The following is a 24987-nucleotide window of genomic DNA, read 5'->3' as shown; positions in this document are numbered from 1 at the left end:
ACGGCGGTCAATAAGCACATCAGAGCAAAAGGGGGAAAAAACATTGATAATGTTTATCAAGCACAGAAACTATGCTGAATGAAGAACAATCTAGAATCATTTGTAACAATGTAACAGTCACATTAATTCTTCTGTGCAACCTGAACTTCTGAACGTAGAATCTTTGTGACACCTGTGCTAAAAAAAGCTAGACGCAGCACAACGGATGAAACAGAATGCTGGTGTCTCAAGATGCATTTTTAAAAAAGTTGTTTTTAACTTGAAGCTGTGTCTAAAACAACACTGAAAAAAAGCTATTTCCATCCAGCGTGTTTATAGTACATGAAAAAAAATTGCTAAACACGTTCGGTGTGAACAGCCCCTAACTTGTCCATACTTGCGTATCTGCATGTGTGAGAAACAAGTTACGTAGGCCTATTTATTTTTTCATTAATTATAAACCCAAGTCATATTTGGAAAAACTGACCCAAAGCCGGCCTGAAACTCGACAGTTTGTCTGGTCCAGTTGGGCGTGGGCCAGGTTGCAGATCTCTATTCAAAAACCCATATGACATAAAGAGATGTTAGGCAGAATGACTCCGTTTCAGTTTAATTTGATCTTTTTTTTTTTTCTCTATACAAAGTTAAGTTCAGGTGACTGAGGGTATCAGTCCCTAATATTCTGCCTAACATCTTTTGTGTTCCACAGAAAAAAGTAAAAGTTATACAGGTTTATGTAAATTATGTCAGAATTTTCATTTTTAAATATAACATATGAATTCATAGTTGGCTATGTTTGGGCAGGGTCATACACGTTGAAAATACCTTGATGTAGGTATCATAATTCTATAGGATGTATTCATATCCAGATTAAACCTAAACAAAGAAACTAAAATCTATGATTTGCATGCTTTTTGTTACACTTCAGAAAAGTTACTATGGGGACTCCCTACAGTATTAGCCAGTTTTAGCTCATTTACTCTGATTCTGTCACTCATACACTTTCTTTTCTCTTTCCTTTGTGGATTCTACAGCGGGATCTCTCTGGTCATAAGAACATTGTTGGTTTCCTGGACTCCAGCATCACGGCTGTAGGGGGTGGAGACGTATGGGAGGTGTTTATTCTCATGGACTTCTGCAGAGGTAACCACCTTTCAGCTCAGTGATGGCCTTGTGCAAAGCAGCCCATTGTTTTGTTTTTTTGGGTGTTATAGTGTAGTTTACCACCTGGATGGCTGAAATTTCAGATGGCAAAATGAATTCAGTGGTCCTCTAATCACGAATAGGGTTGCAGATAAATCAAGCCTATATTAAAATCAAAGGGTAAGTGATATTTATAGACACTTTGTGACCTTGACACAGTCATGAGGGTCTATAGAGGCCTTTTCTGCAAAATAATTTCCTATTTTATGTTTTGTTTTCCTGTTTTGTTTTTCACGTGACTGAAAAACTGTCGGACCACTCTGACAGTTGTTTTGGCAGATTAAAGTTTTTCAAGTATAAATATATTATATAATGTTAAAATAAAACTTCTTTACTACTTAATTTAGCCTTTAACCACCCTGACTTAACTGTAGGTAGGCCCCACAAAAAGATCAAAATTAATTAGAAATCAGAAGTTGAATTTTTTTTTTTTACCATAGCAGAGCTGAATTAGACAGAATTAATGGTTCAATTAATTGTCTGTATGAAAAGAATGTTTATTCTTTTTATCCAGACATAAAAAATGAACGTCACATCATTGACCCAAAAATTACAATATATATTTCTTCAAATCTTTATATTGAATTTTGTGTAGACAACAGCATATGCTACTAAATCTGATGTAAAATATAATATTTATTTTCAATATTATTACAAATTTTACAATATTGCATATAAAGTAAAACATATATATATATATACAGTGCATCTGGAAAGTATTCACAGCGCTTCACTTTTTCCACATTTTGTTATGTTACAGCCTTATTCCAAAATTGATTAAATTCATTATTTTCTTCAAAATTCTGAGGTCCAGAGCGCTCTGGAGCAGGTTTTCATCAAGGATGTCTCTGTACATTGCTGCATTCATCTTTCCCCTCGATCCTGACTAGTCTCCCAGTTCCTGCCACTGAAAAACATCCCCACAGCATGATGCTGCCACCACCATGCTTCACTGTAGGGATGGTATTGGCCAGGTGATGAGCGGTGCCTGGTTTCCTCCAGATTTGACACTTGCCATTCAGGCCAAAGAGTTCAATCTTTGTTTCTCATGGTCTGGGAGTCCTTCAGGTGCCTTTTGGCAAACTCCAGGCAGGCTGTCATGTGCCTTTTACTGAGGAGTGGCTTCCGTCTGGCCACTCTACCATACAGGCCTGATTGGTGGAGTGCTGCAGAGATGGTTGTTCTTCTGGAAGGTTCTCCTCTCTCCACAGAGAAATGCTGGAGCTCTGTCAGAGTGACCATCGGGTTCTTGGTCACCTCCCTGACTAAGGCCCTTCTCCCCCGATCGCTCAGTTTGGCCGGGCGGCCAGCTCTTAGGAAGAGTCCTGGTGGTTCCAAACTTCTTCCATTTACGGATGATGGAGGCCACTGTGCTCACTGGGACCTTCAATGCTGCAGAAATTTTTCTGTACCCTTCCCCAGATCTGTGCCTCGATACAATCCTGTCTCAGAGGTCTACAGACAATTCCTTGGACTTCATGGCTTGGTTTGTGCTCTGACATGCACTGTTAACTGTGGGACCTTATATAGACAGGTGTGTGCCTTTCCAAATCATGTCCAATCAACTGAATTTATCACAGGTGGACTCCAATCAAGTTGTAGAAACATCTCAAGGATGATCAGTGGAAACAGGATGCACCTGAGCTCAATTTTGAGTGTCATGGCAAAGGCTGTGAATACTTATGTACATGTGATTTTTTTTAGTTTTTTTATTTTTAATAAATTCGCAAAGATTTCAAACAAACTTCTTTCACGTTGTCATTATGGGGTATTATTTGTAGAATTGTGAGGAAAATAATGAATTTAATCCATTTTGGGTAAGGCTGTAACATAAAATGTGGAAAAAGTGAAGCGCTGTGAATACTTTCCGGATGCACTGTATATATATATATATATATATATATGTATGTATTTATCTTGATTTTTTTAATCTACATTTTGATCTTTGATCATGATTCTGTAAAAGCCTTGCTTATCCGCTCATAGAATTTTTGTTTCACTGTCTCCAGTCGTCAACAGCTGTATTTATGGAAATCCTCCACATGGGGGTGCTCTATAGACAGATTTCAGGCCCTCTTTGCCAGCAGGATGTCCTCAGGCAGTCTTGGTGGACTTTTGAGAAGGCTTTTCTCTCCTCAAACTAAAGCAGGAATGTCAAATTATAATGCCACCTATCTGAAAGACTGATTCAATTTACAGATTATGCACATTTTAAAACATCAGTTTTCCCCTATCTCCGTCTTCATATCTTAACTACATAAAATCATTAAAATTATTATTGCTCTGGGGTGCATCTTATTGGTGCCAATGTTTTGCTGTATTTTATCTTTAGCATTTTGTAGAGTCCCATATAGATGATTTATACAGTAAATTCAGTTCTACAAAAATCCTTGTTCTTTCAAGTCTTCACAAAAGCTTGGCCGATTGGATGCATTGATTGCAGGCTGATCTCACAGTGAAATCAGAAAGAGTAGACCGACTTTTCATTCGTCAAAACTGACCGAAATTTTTAAACACTGCCCCCAGTGGCCAAAGCGGAAAGTGTTGAAGGGCATATGGGCACTTGTGAGCTCCATTTATGTCCAGGAGAGGTCGCGTAAGTTGTAAAAGTAAGTTGTTTTCAGCTTTACAGGACGTTATACAATGAAGAGATGCCCCTTTCAACGTCAACTACACAGCGAGTGTTTAAATGTAAATGAAATGTCCGATCCAAACTCCGTAGTATCTAGCTGTATGAATGGGTCTTTGTGTAATGACCAGAATGGGATACAGTCATTTTTTTCTGTCAAGGTTTGTTCATAATTTCCTTAATGGGGTAGTTTGTTTTGATCATGTGAGTGTGCGTCCATTTGCGCAGGTGGTCAAGTGGTGAACCTGATGAATCAGCATTTACAGACGGGCTTCAGCGAACAGGAAGTACTTCAGATTTTCTGTGACACGTGTGAGGCTGTTGCACGTCTGCACCAGTACAAAACTCCCATAATCCACCGAGACCTCAAGGTTCTTTCTCTTTACGCTTCTCTCTCTCTCTCTTACTCTCTCTGCCCCTTTTTTCTTTGATCAGCACTTTTCCACTTTTCGCACCAAAGAACCTGATTGAATGAGTCACAAATAACATCCATAATAACCACTTATGTACAGAGCTAAGATAACTCTGAATTCTTTTGTCTCAGTTACATTTATTTTAAATGTTGTGTTGCTCTGATGTGTATTGTGTGTCAACTGGTTTGTTTGGAGTGTTTAAGTATAGATGGGTGCTTTGTTCTCTCTTCACAGGTGGAGAACATCCTCTTACATGATCGAGGACACTATGTTCTGTGTGATTTTGGCAGCGCCACTATGAAGTTCCAAAACCCACAGAGTGAAGGAGTCACAGTGGTGGAGGATGAAATTAAAAAGTAACTCTCTCCACTTAGCCTGTTTCTGTCAAATATATATATATATATATATATATATATATATATATATATATATATATATATATATATATATATATATATATATATATATATTTTTTTTTGACAGTATTCTTCAATCTGTATTGCCAATGTCCCGCTTGTTTAAAAAAAATAACAGCCTCGCTTTATCAATCTTCAGCTAGCAATGCACTGATATAGAGATTATGGCTGAAACCAATTGCCAAAAATTATTTAATATTATTGCCAATAACTGATATAATGGTCCTATAAATGTACACTGTTTTGCCTTAAAGGAACGGTTTACTCAAATATTTAAATTGTCAATAGTCCCTCACTTATGTTGATCCAAACCCGTATCATTTTCTTTTGCGCAACCCAAAATGGCAATTTCCATACAATAGCAGTTAATAGTGTCCAAAAGTGGCATAGAAGTAGTCCATGTGACTTGTGTGTTGTATTTCAAGTCTTCTGAAGACATACAATAGAAAGTCATACAGGTTTGGAACAATATGAGTTAAACACAGCATTCCTTCTAAAGCTCCAGTCTAGAATTTTACAAGCACAATTGGTAATCGAAACATGGTAATTATAAAAAATAATAATAATAAAAAAAACGGACAACTGTCTAGCACATTTGAATCCTGACATAGAAAAAGAGTATGTTGTTTGAATTGGAATAAATGAAACCTTTGCTATCTGCTTCCGATATAGGTCTATGTAGGACATTTAAGAGCATTTAAAAAAAACAACAGCTATATTATCACAGGTATATCCCTTCAGTAAAAGAAAGTGGTGAATATGATGCTATGTTTTGTTTAGGTATACCACCCTGTCCTATCGTGCTCCAGAAATGGTGAACCTATACAATGGAAAAATCATCACCACCAAAGCTGATGTCTGGGTAAGATACTAAGGATATAAACTTTCTAATTACTACTGGGTCAGATTGATGAACTATGATGCTAAGAAAAATGCTTGATAATTTTGGCAGTTGTACATGTGTATAGGTGTACAGAAAAGACAGATAGGACAGTTCAGGGACAGGCTTAAGTAACAGAGGTCATTTACACGAAGTCTTAAAGTTACAGTAGAAAAAACACCTTGTGTTAAAGAACAACTTAATCAAGACTGTTTTGGCCTGGGTAGCTCAGTGGTGTAAGACGCTGTCTACCAGCCAGGTCTGCTAAGCAACCAAATTGGCCCGGTTGCTAGGGAGGGTAGAGTCACATGGGGAAACCTCCTCGTGATCATTATAATGTGGTTCGTTTTCGGTGGGGCGCGTGCTGAGTAGAGCGTGGTTGCCGCGGTGGATGGTGTGAAGCCTCCACACACGCTATGTCTCCGTGGCAACGCGCTCAAGCCACGTGATAAGATGCACGGGTTGACGGTCTCAGACGCGGAGGCAACTGGGATTCATCCTCCGCCACCCGGACTGAGGCGTATCACTACGCGACCACGAGGATTTAAAAGCACATTGGGAATTGGGCATTCCAAATTGGGAGAAAATGGGGAAAAATAAAAAAAAATTAAATACAAATAAAAATAAAGACTGTTTTTGGTGCGAGAAACTTGGACTAAAATTATGTTAACATTATAAGGTTGTTATATTGTATTAAGAGCCCAGGTTGATCATCATATGAATGGATTTTTTCTTTCTTACAGGCCCTGGGCTGTCTGCTCTATAAACTCTGTTTCTTCACATTGCCCTTCGGTGAGAGTCAGGTGGCCATCTGTGATGGCAGTTTCACCATTCCAGACAATTCCCGCTACTCCCAGGATATGCACCGTCTTATTCGTAAGCATTAGTTGCTCTCTGCCTGGCTCTGGCATGAGGTGTCTGTCTTCTCCGCACCTCACGTCTCACTACTGATCAGTATGGCTGTGGTTTTCACTTTAAAGGGATGTTCACCCCAAAAAAAGAAAATTCTGTCATTATTTCCTCACACTCATGATGTTTCAAACCAGTATGACTTTCTGTCTTCTGTGGAAAACAAAAGGTGAATTTTTGATGACTACCCAGGCTGATCTTTTCCATACAATGAAAGTAAATTAGAAAGATGATCATTGATGAGCGACTTAAATTTCTGTCTGTTCCTCACACAAAGATATTGTATGGCTTCAGAACACTTTGAATATAGCATCGAAGTCGTATGGACTACTTTAATGGTGCTTTTTGTCATTGTGGAGCTTGACATACCCAGTCTCCATTTACTTTCATTATATTTAATAAACTGACAGAATGTTCTTCAAAAATATCTTATGTGTTTCACAGGAAAGAGAGTCTGGTTTGGAACAACATGAGGGTGAATAAATGATAGAGTTTTCATTTTTGGGTGAACTTTTCGAAAAACACGAATGTTCTAAATTCTTCGCCTTTTCTTTTTTTCCCTCCCTTTCACGTGGTGACACTCAATCTTTCTATCTGCCCCCGTGTCTCTCTCTCTGTCTCTGTCTCTCTCTGTGGTGGTGATTTGTCAGGGTACATGCTGGAACCGGACCCTGATAAGAGGCCTGACATTTATCAGGTGTCCTACTTTGCTTTCAAACTGGCCCGGCGGGACTGCCCTGTCCAAAACGTCAAGGTTAGTCTTTTTCCCTGCTCTCATCCAAGGTTGTTGTTTTTTTGGGTCAATGCTTCTATCTCTGGAATCAAGGGATTATTTGGTGGACTGGGTGTTTTTGTGACTCATGCCTGAAATCTTAAAAACAAGATTAATTTGAATTATGCTCTCCAGAATTCTCCCATTCCTGCTAAACTTCCTGAGCCAATTCGAGCGAGTGAAGCAGCCGCAAAGAAGAGCCAAACACAGACCAAGGCGAGGTACTGTACAGAGACTGTATACTTCTCTCATTTACTCTAAAACTATGTACAGTGTGTCTCATTATGCTTTTGAATGGATCAGTTGATTGAAATTCTCCAATTCATTCTCAAAATGTCCTGCAAATTATTTATTTTTTTAATTAAAATAAAAACCCAAAAATGTTAGAAAAAGTCATTTTTAGGACCAGATTTTTTGCATTGTCATTGTTTGAATGACAAGCACATTTCACAACTATTATGCAAAAAATATCTAATTCTTATTATTGTAATACAGTAATGAAAATCCTGTCCTGACACGATGATTTTATACAATTAAAATCAGTATAAATTATACGAAATGTAAATATATACATTTTTTGCAATACATTATGGTAAATTTGGAGGGAAATATTATTAAACCTATTTTTAAGTTACTAATTTTTTTTTCTTTATGTGTGATTTTGTGGTGAAAAATGTCCGCATTTCTTGACAGTTCAGGTTTACCTTGTATATTTGACTGACTGTTTTTGTTCTGTAGACTCACAGACCCCATTCCTACCACTGAAACTTCCATCACTCCACGGCAACGGCCCAAAGCAGCACAATCCCAGCCTCAGGCACTAGGGAGCATCCTGCCCATCCAGCCTGCTGCCCTCACCCCACGCAAGAGAGCCAACTTGCCAGCTGGGGTAGCCCAGCCTATAGGTACCAACATGACACCTCACAAGGGCTGCTCTTCATTGTGAAGCTTAAAGAGAACATAAAACACCATCAAAACTTATTTCATTTCTGTAATTTGTATTAAAGAAATATTTCTGAGTAAATCAGAATATTCTGCAGGAAATAATATATAGCACAGAATGTAATTTTATTCATTGGGATTTGATTGGCTTGAAAGAAGTTGTGTAAAGTCTGTGATATCATGCACGGCCTTGGTATGTCAGCAGAAATGACGTTTCAGAGGCAGAGCAAATAATTACATTTTGATGACAGATGATGAAAACACATTTTGGATTTCTTTAGAATAATGAGCACTGATGAATTATTTCATGCTGTCTTTAAAACAATGCAACATTCTAAATTGTAAATATAGATTTATTTTTTTTAATACGTTTTAAATGTGTAAAGATATTTTATATATTACTATTAATATACATTTATATATAAATGTGGATATACAGTGTGTGTGTGTGTGTGTATATACACACACACAATATTGTATCCATTAAACATATATTTACTACATATTATATTTTAATTTTATAATATAACCTTTCCATAGTTTGACACTTTACATAAGAAACTTCTGCTTTTTGTTACTGTTAATACTGTGTATTTTGTGGGTAATTTAAGGTGGTCATATATTCTAACCCCACACCTCTGTCTCTCTCTCAGCTGTCAGTTTGAATTTGGCTCAGCCAGCTGCAACTCTTCAGTCTCAGAAAGCCCAGGTGTCTCCAGCTCCTCAGCAGAAAACGGTACGTCTGTCAGCTCTGTCTGTCTCTGTCTCACTGCCCTAATGAGTACATTCAGCACTTCAGTCAAACCCATCCGTTCAGTTTATTCATGACTCTCCTGTGTTTTTGAAGTGTTTTGTTTTGGAAGTTGTGAAAATCTAATTTCACAGCTTTCCAAATCTCATTATTACAAATGACAAGAATGAAGGTTAAACTGAACTGAGAGGCAGCAGAATGTTAACTAAGGCCACGACCACACTAATCCGTTTTGATTCGTTTTCGAAGCCTTTTCAAACAAAAATGTATTAGTGTGTATGTAGCCTAAGTGATGCTGTTGTAAATTAAACTTTTTTTTAATTCCATGAAAGAATGTTTTATTATTAAATAAGTAAACTGAAATGACAAGCCTGCTGCATGTCTGTTTTTGTTTTCTATGTATTGTTTGAGATTCTTCAAAACGTATTAATGTATAAGTTCCTAATTAAAGTCCGGTGAAGTCTCTGGGTAGAACGAAAAGTGGGTCAGTTTTAAGCAACGTTTTGTCTTGATGTCATTTCAACATTTTGGATTCCATTTCAATATCTATTTCGGTCTGTAGGACAAATGTTAGAAACATTCATTAGTATACCAAAGAATCTTAAAGCTGAAGTGTTTATTTTATGTTCAAATACTTCCTTATACCCCAGTTTGATATGCAGGGACAGCTATAAGTAAACTATTTGTGCGTTGATTCGCGCTATCAAAAGATTGCTCTGTTTGTTTGAGCATCCCTACCAGTGCAGAAATTACACACTTCACCTTTAAAGAATCTTAAGTAATAATATAGTGTGTGAAGGTCACGTTTTGCAGTTTTATAGTATAGTTGTCTGGTGCCTGTCTGTGTGACAGCCTGTGCAGCCAATCCCAGTCCCAGATGCGGCTGCAGGAGGAGGAGCCGTTCCAGCTGCAGCTACTAGCCCCACCCCTCAGAAAGCTGTAGCAACCCCGCCCCCATCTAGCCCTGCTCCGCCCACCGCACCCGCACGGAGCGCCCGTCGTAAGCAGGCATCAGTGGCCCCTCAGCAACAGCCAGTGTCTGGTCAGTCGGCTGGTGCCCTGCCTCCAGCACTGGTGGAGCCTGCAGCGGTACCCCCCACTGTCCAGCAGCCCGCCCTTCAATCTCAGCTCTGCCAAGAGAAGGCGGAGGAGAGGGTAATCATTTCCACCCTATGCATGCTGCTTTATCCCTTTTGTTTCAAAGAGCTGACAGTCTCCTGCTCACTAATGATGCACCTCATACAGAGGCTGTGGTGCTCATCCTCCATTGTTTCTGGCATTTTTTGCATCCACCCTTGGTTTCATTTTTGTTTATTTTGGATTAGTGTTAGTTAAAATTTGCTTTGGCAAACACTTGCACTTTTGTTTTTTTTTTTTTGCTCTGAAAATTGTCTGAAGGCTGTGACAGGCAATGTTTCTCTTTAAATAACTGCAATTTGATGCTTTTGATTTTGTTTCACTCTAAATATATTCAAAATGTTCGGGGTTTAAGGCTTTGTTCACATTGCACCCAATTTGTTTTTCAAAGTCATTCTTTAGGACTGACTTTAGCTGTCATTTTTCAAAGTGAAGTCGGATGCGTTTTTTCAGACAGTGTAGTAAATATTTATGTCTGCATCAGCTGTCATAGTTATGATTTAATTGTAAGCACAATGCAAAGAGCATTGCAAGTAGCTGTCATTGTTCAAAGAGAGGACTGAAAATTGGAAATTTGCCTGTGCTCATGTCTATTATGACATCTCGCCGTTATGCTGAACTCATGAGATGCCTGAGACAATGAAAGTGTCAAAGGCATTACTGTATTTGACACATTCATGCATATGTTGCGTTCAAAGGTTTATTTGGCACCATGATGCTCCTCATGAAATTTCTCTGTCAACTCAGGCTTTGATTCTGGGTTTAAGATTAGTTCACGCTGGCCTGCACATAAATGAGAGACGTTTGCAGCGAACGGGCAATCGCGTGAGAAAGAGAGAGGTGTCTTGTTTCGAAGGCTGCGTGCTAGGTAGGACGCGTCCTTTGAAGGCTGCAGTATACCGAGCGCCCTCCTTTAAACCAGTCTCGTTTAAACGAGATGGCCTTCATAGGAGAAACGGAACGTAACATGGTTGCTATGACAGTACGCCACTCTTTAACAAGCACGAGCGCTTCGAGTGAGAAGGGAACAAAGTCCCTTTAGAAGGGAATGTATGAGGTAAAATTTAGGAGAGTTATAATGATGTAAAGAGAAAAAAAATAGATTTTACAGGTGTACTTTTAGTCTAATACTTTATTTTAATTATATATTAATATAATTATACATATTATATACTCTGCACCAATCTACTGAGGTACTTCAACTTGGGAATTAACATTACTTGCGTTTGAACATCATATTTACGGGCAAATTGGCGTCATTTTTTTTTTTAAGCAAAGAATTGTGGGTTATGAGTGCCCACGAAGGATACACCTCATGCATCCTCCGAATTCCCGTGAAAGAAGGCTGCATTCGAAGTGTCCTACTCGCTTTTCTGAAACGAGACCACTTCGATGACGTATGCGGCCGACAAATGCGCCCTCCAAACGAGATACAGCCAAAGCGCGAGTGAGAACGCAAATCACTTCTGAGAAAGTCAGCAAGATTTACCTATCTGCTGAAAAATGAATTGCATTTACACTGCACAAGAGATCACCATGAACACACAGACTTATACATTTTAAAACTTAACTTTTAAATTCATTTAAATTGAAAGCTTATTATCGTTTAATACTATTAAAATTAATTTAGGCTAATATTGAATAATTGAAAAATTGAGCACTCTGAATACTAAATGCAATGATTGGAAAAAGTTTTTGTAATATTTTTAAAGCCGTTAAATTTTGTGTACCGTTTATATTGAACTTCAAGTGAAATACTGTATGTTCATATCATAGTTTGGGTGCCATTCATCCCTTTCTCCAGCCATCTTGTGGAGTGATTAAGCTTTTAATATTTTAAAATTGAAAAGCTGTTATAATAACCCATCTTACTAGCTGTTTTATAGCTAGCCTAATATGATGCGTTTATATTTTCATAGATATTTAATGGCTAGAATAGGTTAATAAAAAAACAGTTATAGTGTATTTAAATCAAATAAAAGACTCCATCTGCCGATAATCAGTATTTAGGTTCTCAGATAAATAATTTATCATGAAGAGTCAATTTTGTGGATTTCTAAGTGCAGGTTTGTTTTGACACGGGAGAGTGACTTCATTGCATCAGAGATGTCACTTTACTCACAGCTGATTGGTTCAGTATCTGTTAACCTGCTATGGAGCAGGTTAGCCGTGGAGTGTAAGTTACTATGGCGATGAAAACCGGTAAAGGCCGACCCACTTTCACGGTATCTAAAACCCAGGATTGACGTGAAGCAAGCAAAAACTTACCAGGCTAGCCAACTGAACTAGTTTCATGACACAGGCAGTGGCGTAGCCAAGGGTGGGCCTGAGCCCACCCAAATTAGACCCAGGATCACCCAGAAAATTACAGATTATTCTTTGAATTCAAATATTTGTTAACAAAATAGTTTAATAAAATGCATAAATTCTGATTTCTGAAAGTGTGAAAGAACAGTTTGAATGCGCCAACTTTCTGTTATTAAGGAAAAAAAAATTTTTTTTATTGAGGCCCACCCAAAAGTAATTTCCTGGCTATGCCCTTGGGCACAGCCCCAAGGTTTGTCAAAATAGTTTTTTGCTGTTCAGATGACAAACAACTAAATTGAACTGAGTAATATTGAAAAAATATGAATGGCACACTGCAAAATAAGCTCCAATACAGGTTAATAGGCAACGTTTCGACCACTTAGGTCACATCATAAATTGCGACTTATTTTGACCATGCATATGCCCCTAATTCTTTTGGATGTGCACACACAACTTACAATTTTAGTCAGATAGCCTAAAAAATCTGATTTTGCTGCCTGTCTAATCAAAACCTAAGTTGCTATAGAAAAAAATGTTGTTGGTATTTATAATTGTTTTTTAAATCTCTATCTCTTATAACTGTTCACCGACATTTCATAGTTTATCACCTTTTGTTTTTAATTGTAATTTTTTTTTTTTTTTTAATTCATGGTATTTCTCTGCATTTAAATTTTAATTGCATGTAATTCTCTGTCCATTCCTCTGTATTTTATGAGCTCTTTTTCTTGCTTTACATCTTTTTGTCTTCTCCAACTTTACAGTCTGCAGCCCCTGGCCTGTCCCAGACTCCTCCCTCTTCCCCAAAGATGGCCCAGAAGGCGGGGCATAGACGCATCCAGAGTGATGTCACCCAAAGTGCTATTTTCGGAGTGCCGGTCAGTCAGTCCACTCAGCAGCTGCTGGCAGCCACAGCAGAGGCCAGCCTTAACAAGTCCAAGTGAGAAATCTATTGCATAAATATAGAATTCTGTAAAATCTCAATATGACTTTGCCATTGTACAGGCTGCATAAACAAGAAAAAGTACTGCTGACTTTTAGCCTACATTTAACTAATTTATTTCAATACATTTAGCTCGATACATTTATTATTATTATTATTTTATTATTTTTATTTTTTTTATTTTTTCAAAAATAGGTCAGCTAGTACCACCCCATCAAACTCCCCACAGTCCTCTCAACAGAGTGTGTACCAGCCTGCCCAGCAGGGTGGCTCTGCCCCCCAGGCACCTGCTTTAGCTGCTGGCCTGGCCAGCCCACCAGACCAACCCCCCTGGAATCCCTTTGGCGACGATAATTTCTCCAAACTTACGGCTGAGGACCTACTCAACAAAGACTTCACCAAGCTAACTGACGGTAACCTCGCTGTTCACTGTTTATAAGGGCACTGTCTGCTTGCTCACAGACTTTGACAAATGCATGTTGTGTTTTTGAGATAAAGTTGCAAAAAGTATTTTATGTTTTTTTACTGTCTGACAGAGCTTGTAGAACCTCTTATTGCCACCACTGAGAGTCTTATTCCTGGGCTGGAGGCTGCAGAACCTGCTCCTCAGTCTGTTGGTAGGTGAATCTCCATCCCTTTTTCTGGGGTTCCACCCTTGCAAATATTTAATAAGTGAATGGACTGCTGATAGTATAAGTTATGTCACATATTGAACGTTTGTTTAAAGGAATAGTTTACCTAAACATGAAAAATCTGCCATAATTTACTTCGTCATATCAAACCCTAAAGAGAGACTTTCTGTCTTATGTGGAACACAAATGGTCATGTTTGAATAAAGAGAGCCCTCTGTCATTTCAGTGGAATAGCAGTGGATAGTGCCTCACATGAAAGCTTAAAAAGGACCCAAATGTATCATAAAAGTAGCCCATGCAACTTGTGCAGCATAATTCCAAGTGTTCTTAAGGCATTAGATTTCTTCAGCGAAAATCGTCACGTCCATTACGTGTTTGAGCACTATGAGAGAAGCTCAATCGCAGTGGTAACCTTCCCTCACTCTTTTGTGATACCTACTGAATAAGACTTTCGTTTAGCTTTATATGCTTAATTTCAAACTTAGTTTAAATTATGATCATCTGCTGATAGTTGAATATTTTGGATATTCTATGTTGCCTAGCTTAATGTAAACCAGAGTTTTATGCAGAGGAAGAGACTAGCTTAATTTGAAAATCCGACTCCTACTTTAAGTGCTTTTGTATATGAAGCTTCACTGCCTTCATTTTTCATGCCCAGATGTGTCATCTTGGCTACCTCTTTTGTCTATATTTGGCCATTGATTACCTATATGTGTGCATGTCTGTCCCTGGTTTGATTTTGGTTTTGTTCCTGTCTTCCCTCACTGTATGTCTGTGAATGCTCAGAACTTCTGAGGTAATTTAATTGCTTACCAGACACGGCAGGAGGCTCTTTTTAAAATGAAACACTCCAGAACGATGAGTCCTTCACCAACTTCCTTCCTTTAATTACCTCAGCATCCCTGCTGAGCTGCCTTTCAGAGTGTGCCTGTTTAGTCTAGTTATACTCAGGCCCAACATTATTGACTTCCATTGACTTCCAGCACTTCTCGACTACTTCATAATTTGATGTTCTGAGGCTTTCTTCTGTTTCTCTGCTCTCGTACAGCTGAAAGACCTTCTGACATTCTGGGTTTGGAATCGGCTGCTGGTTTGCTAGCTGTGCCAGGTAATGCAGAGGTCCATCATCCATGGAAGCTTCAACCCACATACAACCCTATGTTCACTCAGCTGACATCAAACACCTGCAAAACTTTGTGCTTTGAGTCCTATGTTACCACTTTTCTAACAAAATGCTGCTGGTTCTCGACCAGGGGAGAACCGACTTGAAAGACAAATGATGTAACTGGCCATTTTACAACAAAACCTGCCCACAAACAAGTATAGTGCATCTCATTCTTTGTTTACAGCTCTTACTCCTATTTCTGAGAAGATACAGTGTCTTTATGCCATTCCGTGCTGCTTTTGATCTGGCAGTCAGAAGTTATAATGAATAAAAGTTATAGCAATCATTTCACAATAATGCTATTTGTAAATAAAATATATATTTTTAGACTGACTGGGAAAATATAGGGGCTGCATGGAGCTACTTTGCAACATGACAATACTGTACATAGAAACGGGATGTCCAGCAACTGAATGCTAGGGCTGGATATTGATACAGATTTCCCGATTTGATTGGATTCCGATTTTACAAGATCACAATTTGGTTCCGATGCATTTGGAGATATTTCAGTTATAATGTCCATTTTGCTTATAGAAGAAAGAAATTCTCTCTCAACTAATGATTTAAAGTATACAGGGAACCATCTAACTTGGTACTTTACAAAAATATTAGTTTTAAACTTTAACAACAGGGCCCTAACTATGCAGTTCAACTGCAAAGTCGATATTGGGATTGTTCAAATTAAGATTGCGATTAATTGGAAAATCATTATTTTTACCTAGCACAACTGAACGCGCGTTGCATTGCTGCATCTGCTAGTGTTGCCAACTTTGTTGTTTATAATTGAAGCAGTCTAGTTTTGTGCAAAAAAATAAACAACTTTATTTGAGGCAGACATTGTCCCGGCCTCTGATGTTAGTGGTTCTTCATTCGAAACCAACAGTGGGACCAGTGCGACGCTGATTTTTTCCCAGCTTTGAACAGTCTTTCCTGCTTTGTAAACGTGCGGAACAGTTCAAGATTTTTGGCGCCAGCACCCTGTTGGTGGAAAAGGTGCTTTGTCTAGGCTCCCTATCAAGGGCTCAGTTTTACTCAATAAAAGACTCATTATCTATCGTATTGAATCATCCTTTAACTCAATACACATGATTTTCCATGGTGGTGTTTATAATATCTGCATTGATTTTGAACACTTGCATTGTTTGCCTGCTTTGTAGTGCAATGTATAATTTAAAGACTCATTGATAATTCTTCAGCAGATTTTCTGTGTTACTAATCCTATTCTCATTTTCCAATCACTAACATTGCTTTGAAACCCTTCATTGTCCTATCTAATTTACTTTTTATGCATCTATATCTATATCTATATATATATATATATATATATATATATATATATATATATATATATATATATATATATTTTATTTTTTATATATATATTTTTTTGGCTAACTCTGGCTGCTTTCGCTGACTAACTTATAGAAAAGCTGATAGAGGGCCTGAAGTCTCCAGACACCTCTCTAATGCTGCCTGATCTGCTGTCCATGGCCGACCCCTTTGGCAGCTCCATGGATGACAACACTAATGGTAACTTCTCTCACTGGCTGTCTCACTGTATGCTTGCTCTTTTTAAAGAACCTATTCTCTCATACAGACACATGACATATGGTCATGGAAAACCTATAAACCATGTCTATAGTGTATATAAATTTTTTCTAGATACACTAAAATATTTTCACCTAAATGTTGCCCTTAGTTGGAGCTTGAGTTCAGTAGAACTTAACACTAGCCATAATGATGTCTGATTTATTAGCAAATCCTTCTTTTGAATAGGTTCTTTTAAGTTAATTGGTTGAAATGGTTCACAAATCGGTCTGAATCCAAATTATTAAAAAAATAAATAAATGGTTTCCGGAAATCACAAACAACTGGAAAAGTCATGAAAAAAAATGGGCAAAAAGGATGAGAACCCATATGACGCTTTGTGGCAAATCAGTTACGTGGTGGCATGTAATTTCTTTCTAATCTTTTTGTACTCCCAGCTAAAACTGAAATGTGTTTGGACTCTCTGATACCTGGCTTGGAGCCCCCGCAGTCTCAGCTGTACCCTGTGGAGATGGAGCAGACATCTAAAACGCTGGCAGGTAAAACATTAGCATCAAATTGAGACAGCAGAGCTTTAGATCACACAACATTGCCACAGCGATGACTGAATGTTTAATTTGTGAGTGTGCTTAAATCTTATTTTTAAATGCAAAATATTATACTTGTAAGTTGTGCAAAGGTGCTCTATAGAATTTTGAGCCATTTTTATATAACCTGCATCTTGTGCTCTTGTTCTCAATAATTTTTGTTCTTAATGTTTCTCTTCCTGTTGTGCTACAGGCCCTTTGATTGGAGAGGAGTCCCTGCTGGGCAGTTCTCTCCCCTCTGGCTGTGCCACCTGCCTGGATGACTTTGTGCCTGTTTCGGGAGGCACCTCCCAGAACATACCAGGTACAACCAAACATTCTCTCACACAAGCTTTTTATTTAGAGCATGTTTAATCCTGTTGGCAGTGAAGTCATTTATACTGCAAGATTTTAATATCAGCCATTACTGGTTAGTTGTCAACATTCTGCTGCCATTTTATTTAACATACAGTACTGTGCCAACGTTTAAGGCAGTTGAGAAAAATGTTGTATACTGAGGATGTTTCAAAAAATGAAATGTTTTTGTGAAACATCTAATGTGCCTAAGGCCTAGAAATAATATTTGTGATGAAAAGTATTTGTCATTAATACTTGATATGCACTTTCATTACACTGTTTTGCTTTGGTTAGAAAGTGTTGGCCAAGAACTTCAATGTAAGTGTTTCAGGGTTGACATCAAGCTAACAGTGCTGAATTTTTATCACCCACCTGTGTCTCTCCCTGTCACCCACCCTCTTAAATCTTCTACTCCTAAACCCTCATTTGCACCAACTATCGATGTTCAGCTGCAGACTCCTGTTTGATCTCAGGCTTTGAGGCTCCAGGCTCTGAGGCAGCCAATGAAGATGAATTTGACCCCATTCCAGTACTGGTCTCCAAAAACTCCCAAGGTAAGCTTTGCAGAACCAAATTCTTTTTCAGGGAATGAGAAAGAAATTTGCTTCTCACCTTCTCTATAATAATTGTGATGTTTTATTTGGGGCAGATGAGTCTTCTTGCTCACTTAAGACAAGGGAAGACAATCATAAACAATTTAACTGGTTCCTATTCCACTTAACAGAATCACAGGTTACTTGACGATTCCATTAGCAATTTTTGTAGTATTTTTGAGGAAGCTATTGGTCCCAACTTTATACTAAAGATTATGATTCAAAACAAGTTTATTTTTTAGTTGAAGTGCCATTTATCACAACAGAACTCTGCTGTGAATGTGTATCTTAACTACACCTTGTTAAATGTACAATCAGTCCCTATTTGTATAGCACTTTTCATAATACATATTGCTTGAAACTTTGTCTTTTTGACCAATTCATTGTAACAAACTGACTCTTTTTGCGAATCAGACTACACTGGTCACGCTGTATGTATGTTGTTGCGTGCAACCAGTGAAGACATCGCAATAGGAAGATGTGTTGTCTAATTATTGTCTTTGTATTATCCATGAAACCACAGTGCCATGAGGTTACTTTTGATTTTTTTATAAACTTGTAATGGCCAAACATATTTGTAATTACGCAAATGTGCAACTGAAGTAAATCTGGAGTGCTTAAAAAAATGCGGTCAGTGCATGCTAGTGATGCACATGAATTTAGAGCACATCTGTTCTGTACAGAATGCACATAGAGCACAAGATGAAATTCATTTCATGTGTATCAAGCACAGAACCGCTCTGAGAGCGGTAAAACACTGTATCATTAACCTCGTGTGTGTTTTGATTATATGTAACACACTACCTATAAGAGCAGCTGACATATGAGACATACGATACTCGCAAACATCTACGGCTACATATTCAGAGTGTGCTCGTAAGTGAAACGGTGATTGGTCAGTGGAAAACATCTGAAGAGAGCGTGAAGGGTCAGTTGCGTAAAAAATAGACTTTGAAAGAGCTTGTAATTTAGTCTGTCATCCGTAGATGCAGCAAATTGCAACTTTACCTAGCTGGTAATTTCTGTTTGCTTGCTCATTAATATTGCAGATGGTTATGCTCAATTAACCGTGAGAGGCAGAAACCGTTATCGCTGTTTAAATACGATTAATTGTGCAGCCCTACTCTGAACACATTCAATGCAGACTGCAAGCTCACAACTAAGATAAAGCATAATTTCTTTAGCCATGGCATTTGTAGATTCAATAGCAACACAGCGGTGCAGAAAAAAAAAAAAGAGTTTTTTTTTTTTTTTTTGTAGATTTAGGCCACGTCCACACTTTTACGTTGTTGGTTCAAAGCTCATTGATTTTGCAATGTTTAAGCCTCTCATACACACTGGAAACGGCATTTCCTCCACCGAAAGAGGAGACTTCGAAAAACACTCTCTAGTACCACATGCTTTAGAAAACGATGACATAAGGAAACCTATTGGTGTTGATGTGGCCTTGTAATGCAGATTTTTAAGAAACATTAACAGAACCAAATATCATGAAAATCTGTCAGTTCCAGTTGTTTTTTTTCCCCAACCCTACTTACGATCTCTCGTGATAATTGGAGTGATCTCTCGATTTTTCGTGAAGCTTAACTTACCCTTGTGTCTCTCTCTTTCTCTCCTATTCTGCTCCCCCTTCCTCGGCTTTTCCTTACCTCAACACGGTTCTCCTCCCCTTTCCTCTGCTCCTGTGCTCCCTATCCATCTGGCCTCTTTCAGGAGGTCACTCTCGCAGTAACAGTGGCAGCTCTGAGTCCAGCCTGCCCAACCTGGCCTGCTCCCTGATGCTGGTGGACCAGCTCATCGATCTCTAGACCTTGCCTATATTTCTGCTCTGCTGAAGATGACACCAACCGCTGTAGTCTTCTGCCTTTAACCACAAATCTCTCCTGCTATCCATTGTCCTATCCTGCAATGGTCCATTTCTTTCTTTAATCACTTATGAAGTCCTCCCTCCTCTTTGATTTCATCATTCTTCTTCATCCCATCACTTGAGTTTCCTCTATCACATCATAGGTTTTATGTTCTTTTCTTGCCACTAATGTACATCGGTTCTTTCCATCATCATCATCGCTCATTTGATTTGATGTATTCAGCATTTCTCCCCATGCCATTTACTTTCCTGATAAATTTTCGTTTCACTTTTTGCTTCGAGTCTGGTGTGTTGATTCGACAGGCTCAAATCCGGTTTTCTGGCATTCGTGCATTTCATACCTGTACTTCTTGTGGACACATACATGAGTGTCACACATTTCCCTGCCAAGTCAAGAGTGCAACCCTTAAAAAGCAGATATTTGCCAGATCTTCTTTGTTCTCTTTAGTCCAGATTGGCTTTGCATACAATCTTAGCTGTCTCTTCAGTAGCACTAAGGAAACTCGTCTCCAGATTAAACTAAATGTTTTTTTTTTTTTTAAGACTCATGCAGTTGGTTCCTTGCAAACAGAGATTAAAGTACAAAGTGAACCAAATGTTTACAGAGAGGATACATTTTGGGTGGATATTTACTGATTGGCAGGTAGGCAAGCAAGAATTTATTTTCATTCTGGACTGACTGCAGGGTACGAACAGATATGAGGGTGAATCTCACTAAATCTGTCAAGAACATGTCCGGAAACATATTTCACCCCAAAATCAAAAGAAAGACATAAGATATTATACATTGCCTATATAAAATGAAGCCTATTTTTTTAGACCATTATGATTACAATCAAGAGATAAAATAACTTCATATATCAAAATAATCACCATAAATGGTAATTTACCCACAAACTTGAGAGAAAAATGTCTGGAATAATGGAATAATGTTACAATGCAAAAAATTTATTGATCAAAAAAATTGCCTTCAATTCCTTTATCCAAAGGAAATAATTTTGTATTTGTTTTCTATTGATTTTTGGATAAATGTGACCTGGACATGTTTATGTAAGATTTACTCATAAAGGGATGTAAAGTCTTTAAATTTTTTAAAATTAAAATAATAATAATTTCAAGTGCTACAAAATCTGTGCAAAGTCAGAGAACAATAACTAGAATTTCCTCATTACCATCATCAACACTTGTTCACTCTTTCCACGGCTTATTATCATATTCTGTTATTTCTTTGTAAATACCACTATCGATGTTGTACGTTGGTTCCAAGCAATGTAAATTGTTGTATATCTGCAGTATCAGACTCTCCAGCCCTAAAGAGTGATTTGTTCCTCCTGTGTACAAAGCATCTGTTCAAAATGTCCAACAATTCCCTCTTAAATCCCTGTTCCTAGACCGTAGTATCCATTATGAGAAAAATGTAAAAGAAATATTTCATATACAGTTAAGATTCTATATGAAAATGAATAGAGTGTTAGAGAATGAATGTTTGAAACGAGTATCCATATAAAAATGCAGATATGTGTATATGAGTCATATGAAACCTATTTAAGAGGAAACTTTATCTCTTTGTTCTGTGTGTTGAGCTGTGTTTGCGAATGTAAATTGTCAGTTTCATCTTCTAATGGCCAGATCATCATCGACGAACAGACACAAATGAGAAAAGAGGACAATCTATAAACCACCCTGTGAAGTGCATTTGCACAGCCCAGTTTGACGTCATTTGTGCTGATTGCAAACAAATTGACTGGATTTGTTTTTGTTGCCTTTTTCCGCAGACATTTATTGTCAGCTGGTTTTAGTCTAGAGGTGAAAATGCTCTACAATCTTGAATCCTTAACGCTGTACGTATCCATTCATCCTCCTGACTACGCCAACGCTCTTCAAGGGATCAACCAAGCCATGCTTTCTCGCACATTTCTTGTGTATCAGATGCATATCAAAGCATGGCAGTGTTTATGAATATGAAGTTAAGACATGTCTGTGGCCAATCTTCATATCAGTACTGTACGTATGTGTGTGTGTGTGTGTGTGTGTGTGTATGTATGTATGTGTGGACGTAAGGTAAATAAATAGCTAGTCTTAGTTGTCGAAAGTGGTGAGGTCATTGTGTCTTTAACATGGTTTATCAGCATGGGTCAGACAGCTGGACTTGCTGCAGGCACCTCTGTTTTAAGCACCGGTCTTCTTTCATTCACTGAGAGTTATTAGGCATTGAAGAGAAAATTGGCTGTGACAGTGGCTGTTTGTTCACTTGAAGATCCATAAGAGCAACTGCAGTAGGGCTGGGCGGTGTCACAGTAGAAATGTGTAAATTGGTAGAGATTTTGCCATACCGTTGCCATAGATCTTGTTTCCTGTATACATGCGGCTCGGTCAGTAAGCAGCTTTCTCCACAGCAATGTATTTTCCCCACAATGCTGGTTTAAATAACAAACATGATGGATGATGGCACTTTGTTTTCTGTTGCTTTGATTTATTTCCAGATGTCCCACAGTTGCTACTGTGTTTGTTTCCTTGAATTTACATTGCGACCTGCAGCGCCACTGTGCTGCAGTAGTGGGGTTTTCCTCTCTCGTCATACTACAGGGTACCCCTGGTGCACTTCTTTAAAAACCTATAAGAACGCTTCTTATGCGTTCACATGGCAACATTAGCCGCATTATCCGACCGAAACCTAGGTGTGTTAAACTGCTTTCTCCTAATCCATTAAACAGTGTGAGGGAAACGGCATTTGCACACACGACGTTTCAGGAGGTCGCTTTCTGCAAATCCTGAAAAGCCATTTTCTTAAGTGCATGTAAGCGGGGTCAGTGCTGTGTTTGGCACAACACAAAGAAGTGCTTATTTATTTAGGCTGCTGATTAACCTTGCAACTTGATGCTTTAATAGATAATTTAATTGATGCGCCATCACAGGTGTAAACTATTTTACTACTTTGAATTGAACGACTTGTAATTGAACCGCTTCAAATTTGACCTGTTTTGCAAAATCATTCATTTGTCATAAGTGCTCTTTTATTTGCGTCCAAGTTCCAGAAAATAATTAGATGAATTTCCTTTCATTTGTATAGTATTTAATTAACTGGAATATTGATAAAACTGTATTGTATGCTGTTACTGTGATATAAAATTTATCATAGTGTGACATAAGATTTCGGTCATACCGCCCACCCCTACATTGCGGTAATAATAAAAATTTAAAAAAATTACAAACTAAAAAATAGGAACTTCACACTCATGTTGCAATGAAAAATTGGGATATTTTTACTGGCCGCTTTAAGTTGGCATCAACTTTAGAATTGCACTGCATGACAGCGATCCACAAACGGAGGAAAAGAGATGCTGCTGGGGTTCCATTACTGATGTTTGTTGTCAGCAGTGATGAATATGAAATAGTTCTTTATCCTTGTCTCTCTGCAGACTCTCATGTTAACCTATGCAATACTAATGCTTCATCTTGTAGATTTCAGTAGAGGTCTTTGCCCTGTGGGTATCGTTTGACTCGTGTTGTTGTGCAAAATCAAAGATTCCTTTTATGTGCTTTTTGTTCAGAGAAGAAGAATATTTATGACCATGTTTATCCCCAGATTTGGAACCTCATTGGTCTCTGTAGCAAACTCCCCTCAGCCCAGTGTTACAACAGTGATGGGTTCATGTGCACCTTCTATTTTTGTGAAAATACAAAACCAATTAACAAAGAAAGGTGTGTTAAATAAACATGTGAATGTGAATTGTTGCAGTGGTTATTATTTGTCTGTTCAAAAACGTCACACTCTCGATGCGAACCACAGTTGAACAATATTTGTGACCTTAGGAAAGAAATGTTTGTCATCTACCTCTTATCAACAAAGAAGCCTCTATAATAGATGTTAGCCAAAGATGAGATACATTTAATGATCATAAAAATAAAAAAAATATTACTTATAAATTATTACGAACTTTTCTCTCAAAATACATCTTGCACATTGAAACTTTTTGCCATAAAGCTAAGAGTATTTGTCAGCTTCACTAATTTACATTGGAGATGTCCATGCCTCCACTGAGACAGCAGTCAAAAGTCATGGGCATAAAAGTCTAATCATATATCGTAAGTTTTTGGTTTTAACACACTTCTCTTGTACTAATCATGTTAAAATTCTGTTCTGGCTGATACAACTGCCTCCAGGTAAGAACATCCATGTTGTGGTCATTGTGTCTGTCTCATTTTCTCTCAGTTCTTCCTTTTTCCACTGGTGCACTTGCCAGTCTTATTTTTATCTAGTTTGGAAATCTTTATTGACCCAAAGTTCACAAATAATGCAAGATGTGGGTCACTTATTGAGCCCAGGCTAAATGTTTTTAGTATGTGAGGGGGAAAAAGTCAATCTTATTGGCCAGTCTCTTCTAAGACCTAAATGTGTTTACAGATTGGAAACTGTGGTATTTCATTATATGGAAAGGCAAGGGAAATTGCACAATCCAACACACAGTGCTTTATTTTTGAGTCTGGATAAATAAAATCAAGATAGATTTGAAAGCTTAAAGAAGCATTTAGAAGACAGGAAGTGGATTCCAGGCTGATACACTTCAATAACTTTCTGGTTTGGTTCAGTTACGAAATCAGACATCAGAAGACTACAAAGGACAGTTCGGACTGCTGAGAGGATTATTGGTTGCCCCCTGCCCCCCCTTCAAGAACTATACACTTCCAGAGTGAGGAAAAAGGCTGGAAAAATCACTCTGGACCCCACTCACCCTGCCCACTACCTTTTTGAACTGTTGCCTTCTGGCCGACGCTTCAGAGCTCTGCACAAAAAGCCAACAAAAAGCGCCAAACGAGCTCTGTAGAGACCGCCCGCTCCAATGACACACTGTGAATGACGCAGTCAAGTTGGCGATCCTGACATTTTAGAATATTTGTTCCTCAATGTGAGGAACGAATTGGGGGTACTCTTTTATGAAAAGAAACACAAACCTTTAACCACAAATAATTTCAATATAAA

General features: G+C 38.1%; 1 protein-coding gene across 4 annotated transcripts in view; it reads left to right on the top strand.

Moving 5' to 3' along the window:
• Positions 1–24987, top strand: part of LOC127433406 (AP2-associated protein kinase 1-like) — a 36644-nt gene that overhangs the window by 5558 nt on the left and 6099 nt on the right. Inside the window, exons 3-21 of one of the 4 annotated variants that reach the window (XM_051685291.1) lie at positions 1014–1122; positions 4040–4182; positions 4459–4580; positions 5421–5502; positions 6264–6396; positions 7080–7183; positions 7337–7422; positions 7940–8106; positions 8797–8879; positions 9747–10049; positions 13100–13275; positions 13474–13691; positions 13815–13895; positions 14959–15018; positions 16501–16605; positions 17061–17162; positions 17404–17514; positions 17996–18100; positions 19853–23736. In XM_051685291.1, the coding sequence (XP_051541251.1) occupies positions 1014–1122; positions 4040–4182; positions 4459–4580; positions 5421–5502; positions 6264–6396; positions 7080–7183; positions 7337–7422; positions 7940–8106; positions 8797–8879; positions 9747–10049; positions 13100–13275; positions 13474–13691; positions 13815–13895; positions 14959–15018; positions 16501–16605; positions 17061–17162; positions 17404–17514; positions 17996–18100; positions 19853–19947 (2385 nt within the window). In that variant the 3' untranslated portion in view covers positions 19948–23736. Of the gene's footprint in view, positions 1–1013; positions 1123–4039; positions 4183–4458; positions 4581–5420; positions 5503–6263; positions 6397–7079; positions 7184–7336; positions 7423–7939; positions 8107–8796; positions 8880–9746; positions 10050–13099; positions 13276–13473; positions 13692–13814; positions 13896–14958; positions 15019–16500; positions 16606–17060; positions 17163–17403; positions 17515–17995; positions 18101–19852; positions 23737–24987 lie in introns of those variants that run through there. The other 3 variants (XM_051685288.1, XM_051685290.1, XM_051685289.1) reach the window with 3 other exon arrangements.

This window comes from Myxocyprinus asiaticus, chromosome 43 (genome assembly GCF_019703515.2).
Source record: "Myxocyprinus asiaticus isolate MX2 ecotype Aquarium Trade chromosome 43, UBuf_Myxa_2, whole genome shotgun sequence".
In the NCBI taxonomy this organism is placed as follows: Eukaryota; Metazoa; Chordata; class Actinopteri; order Cypriniformes; family Catostomidae; genus Myxocyprinus; species Myxocyprinus asiaticus.
Note: the sequence above shows the minus strand (reverse complement) of the source record. Positions and strands in the feature narration are given on the sequence as shown.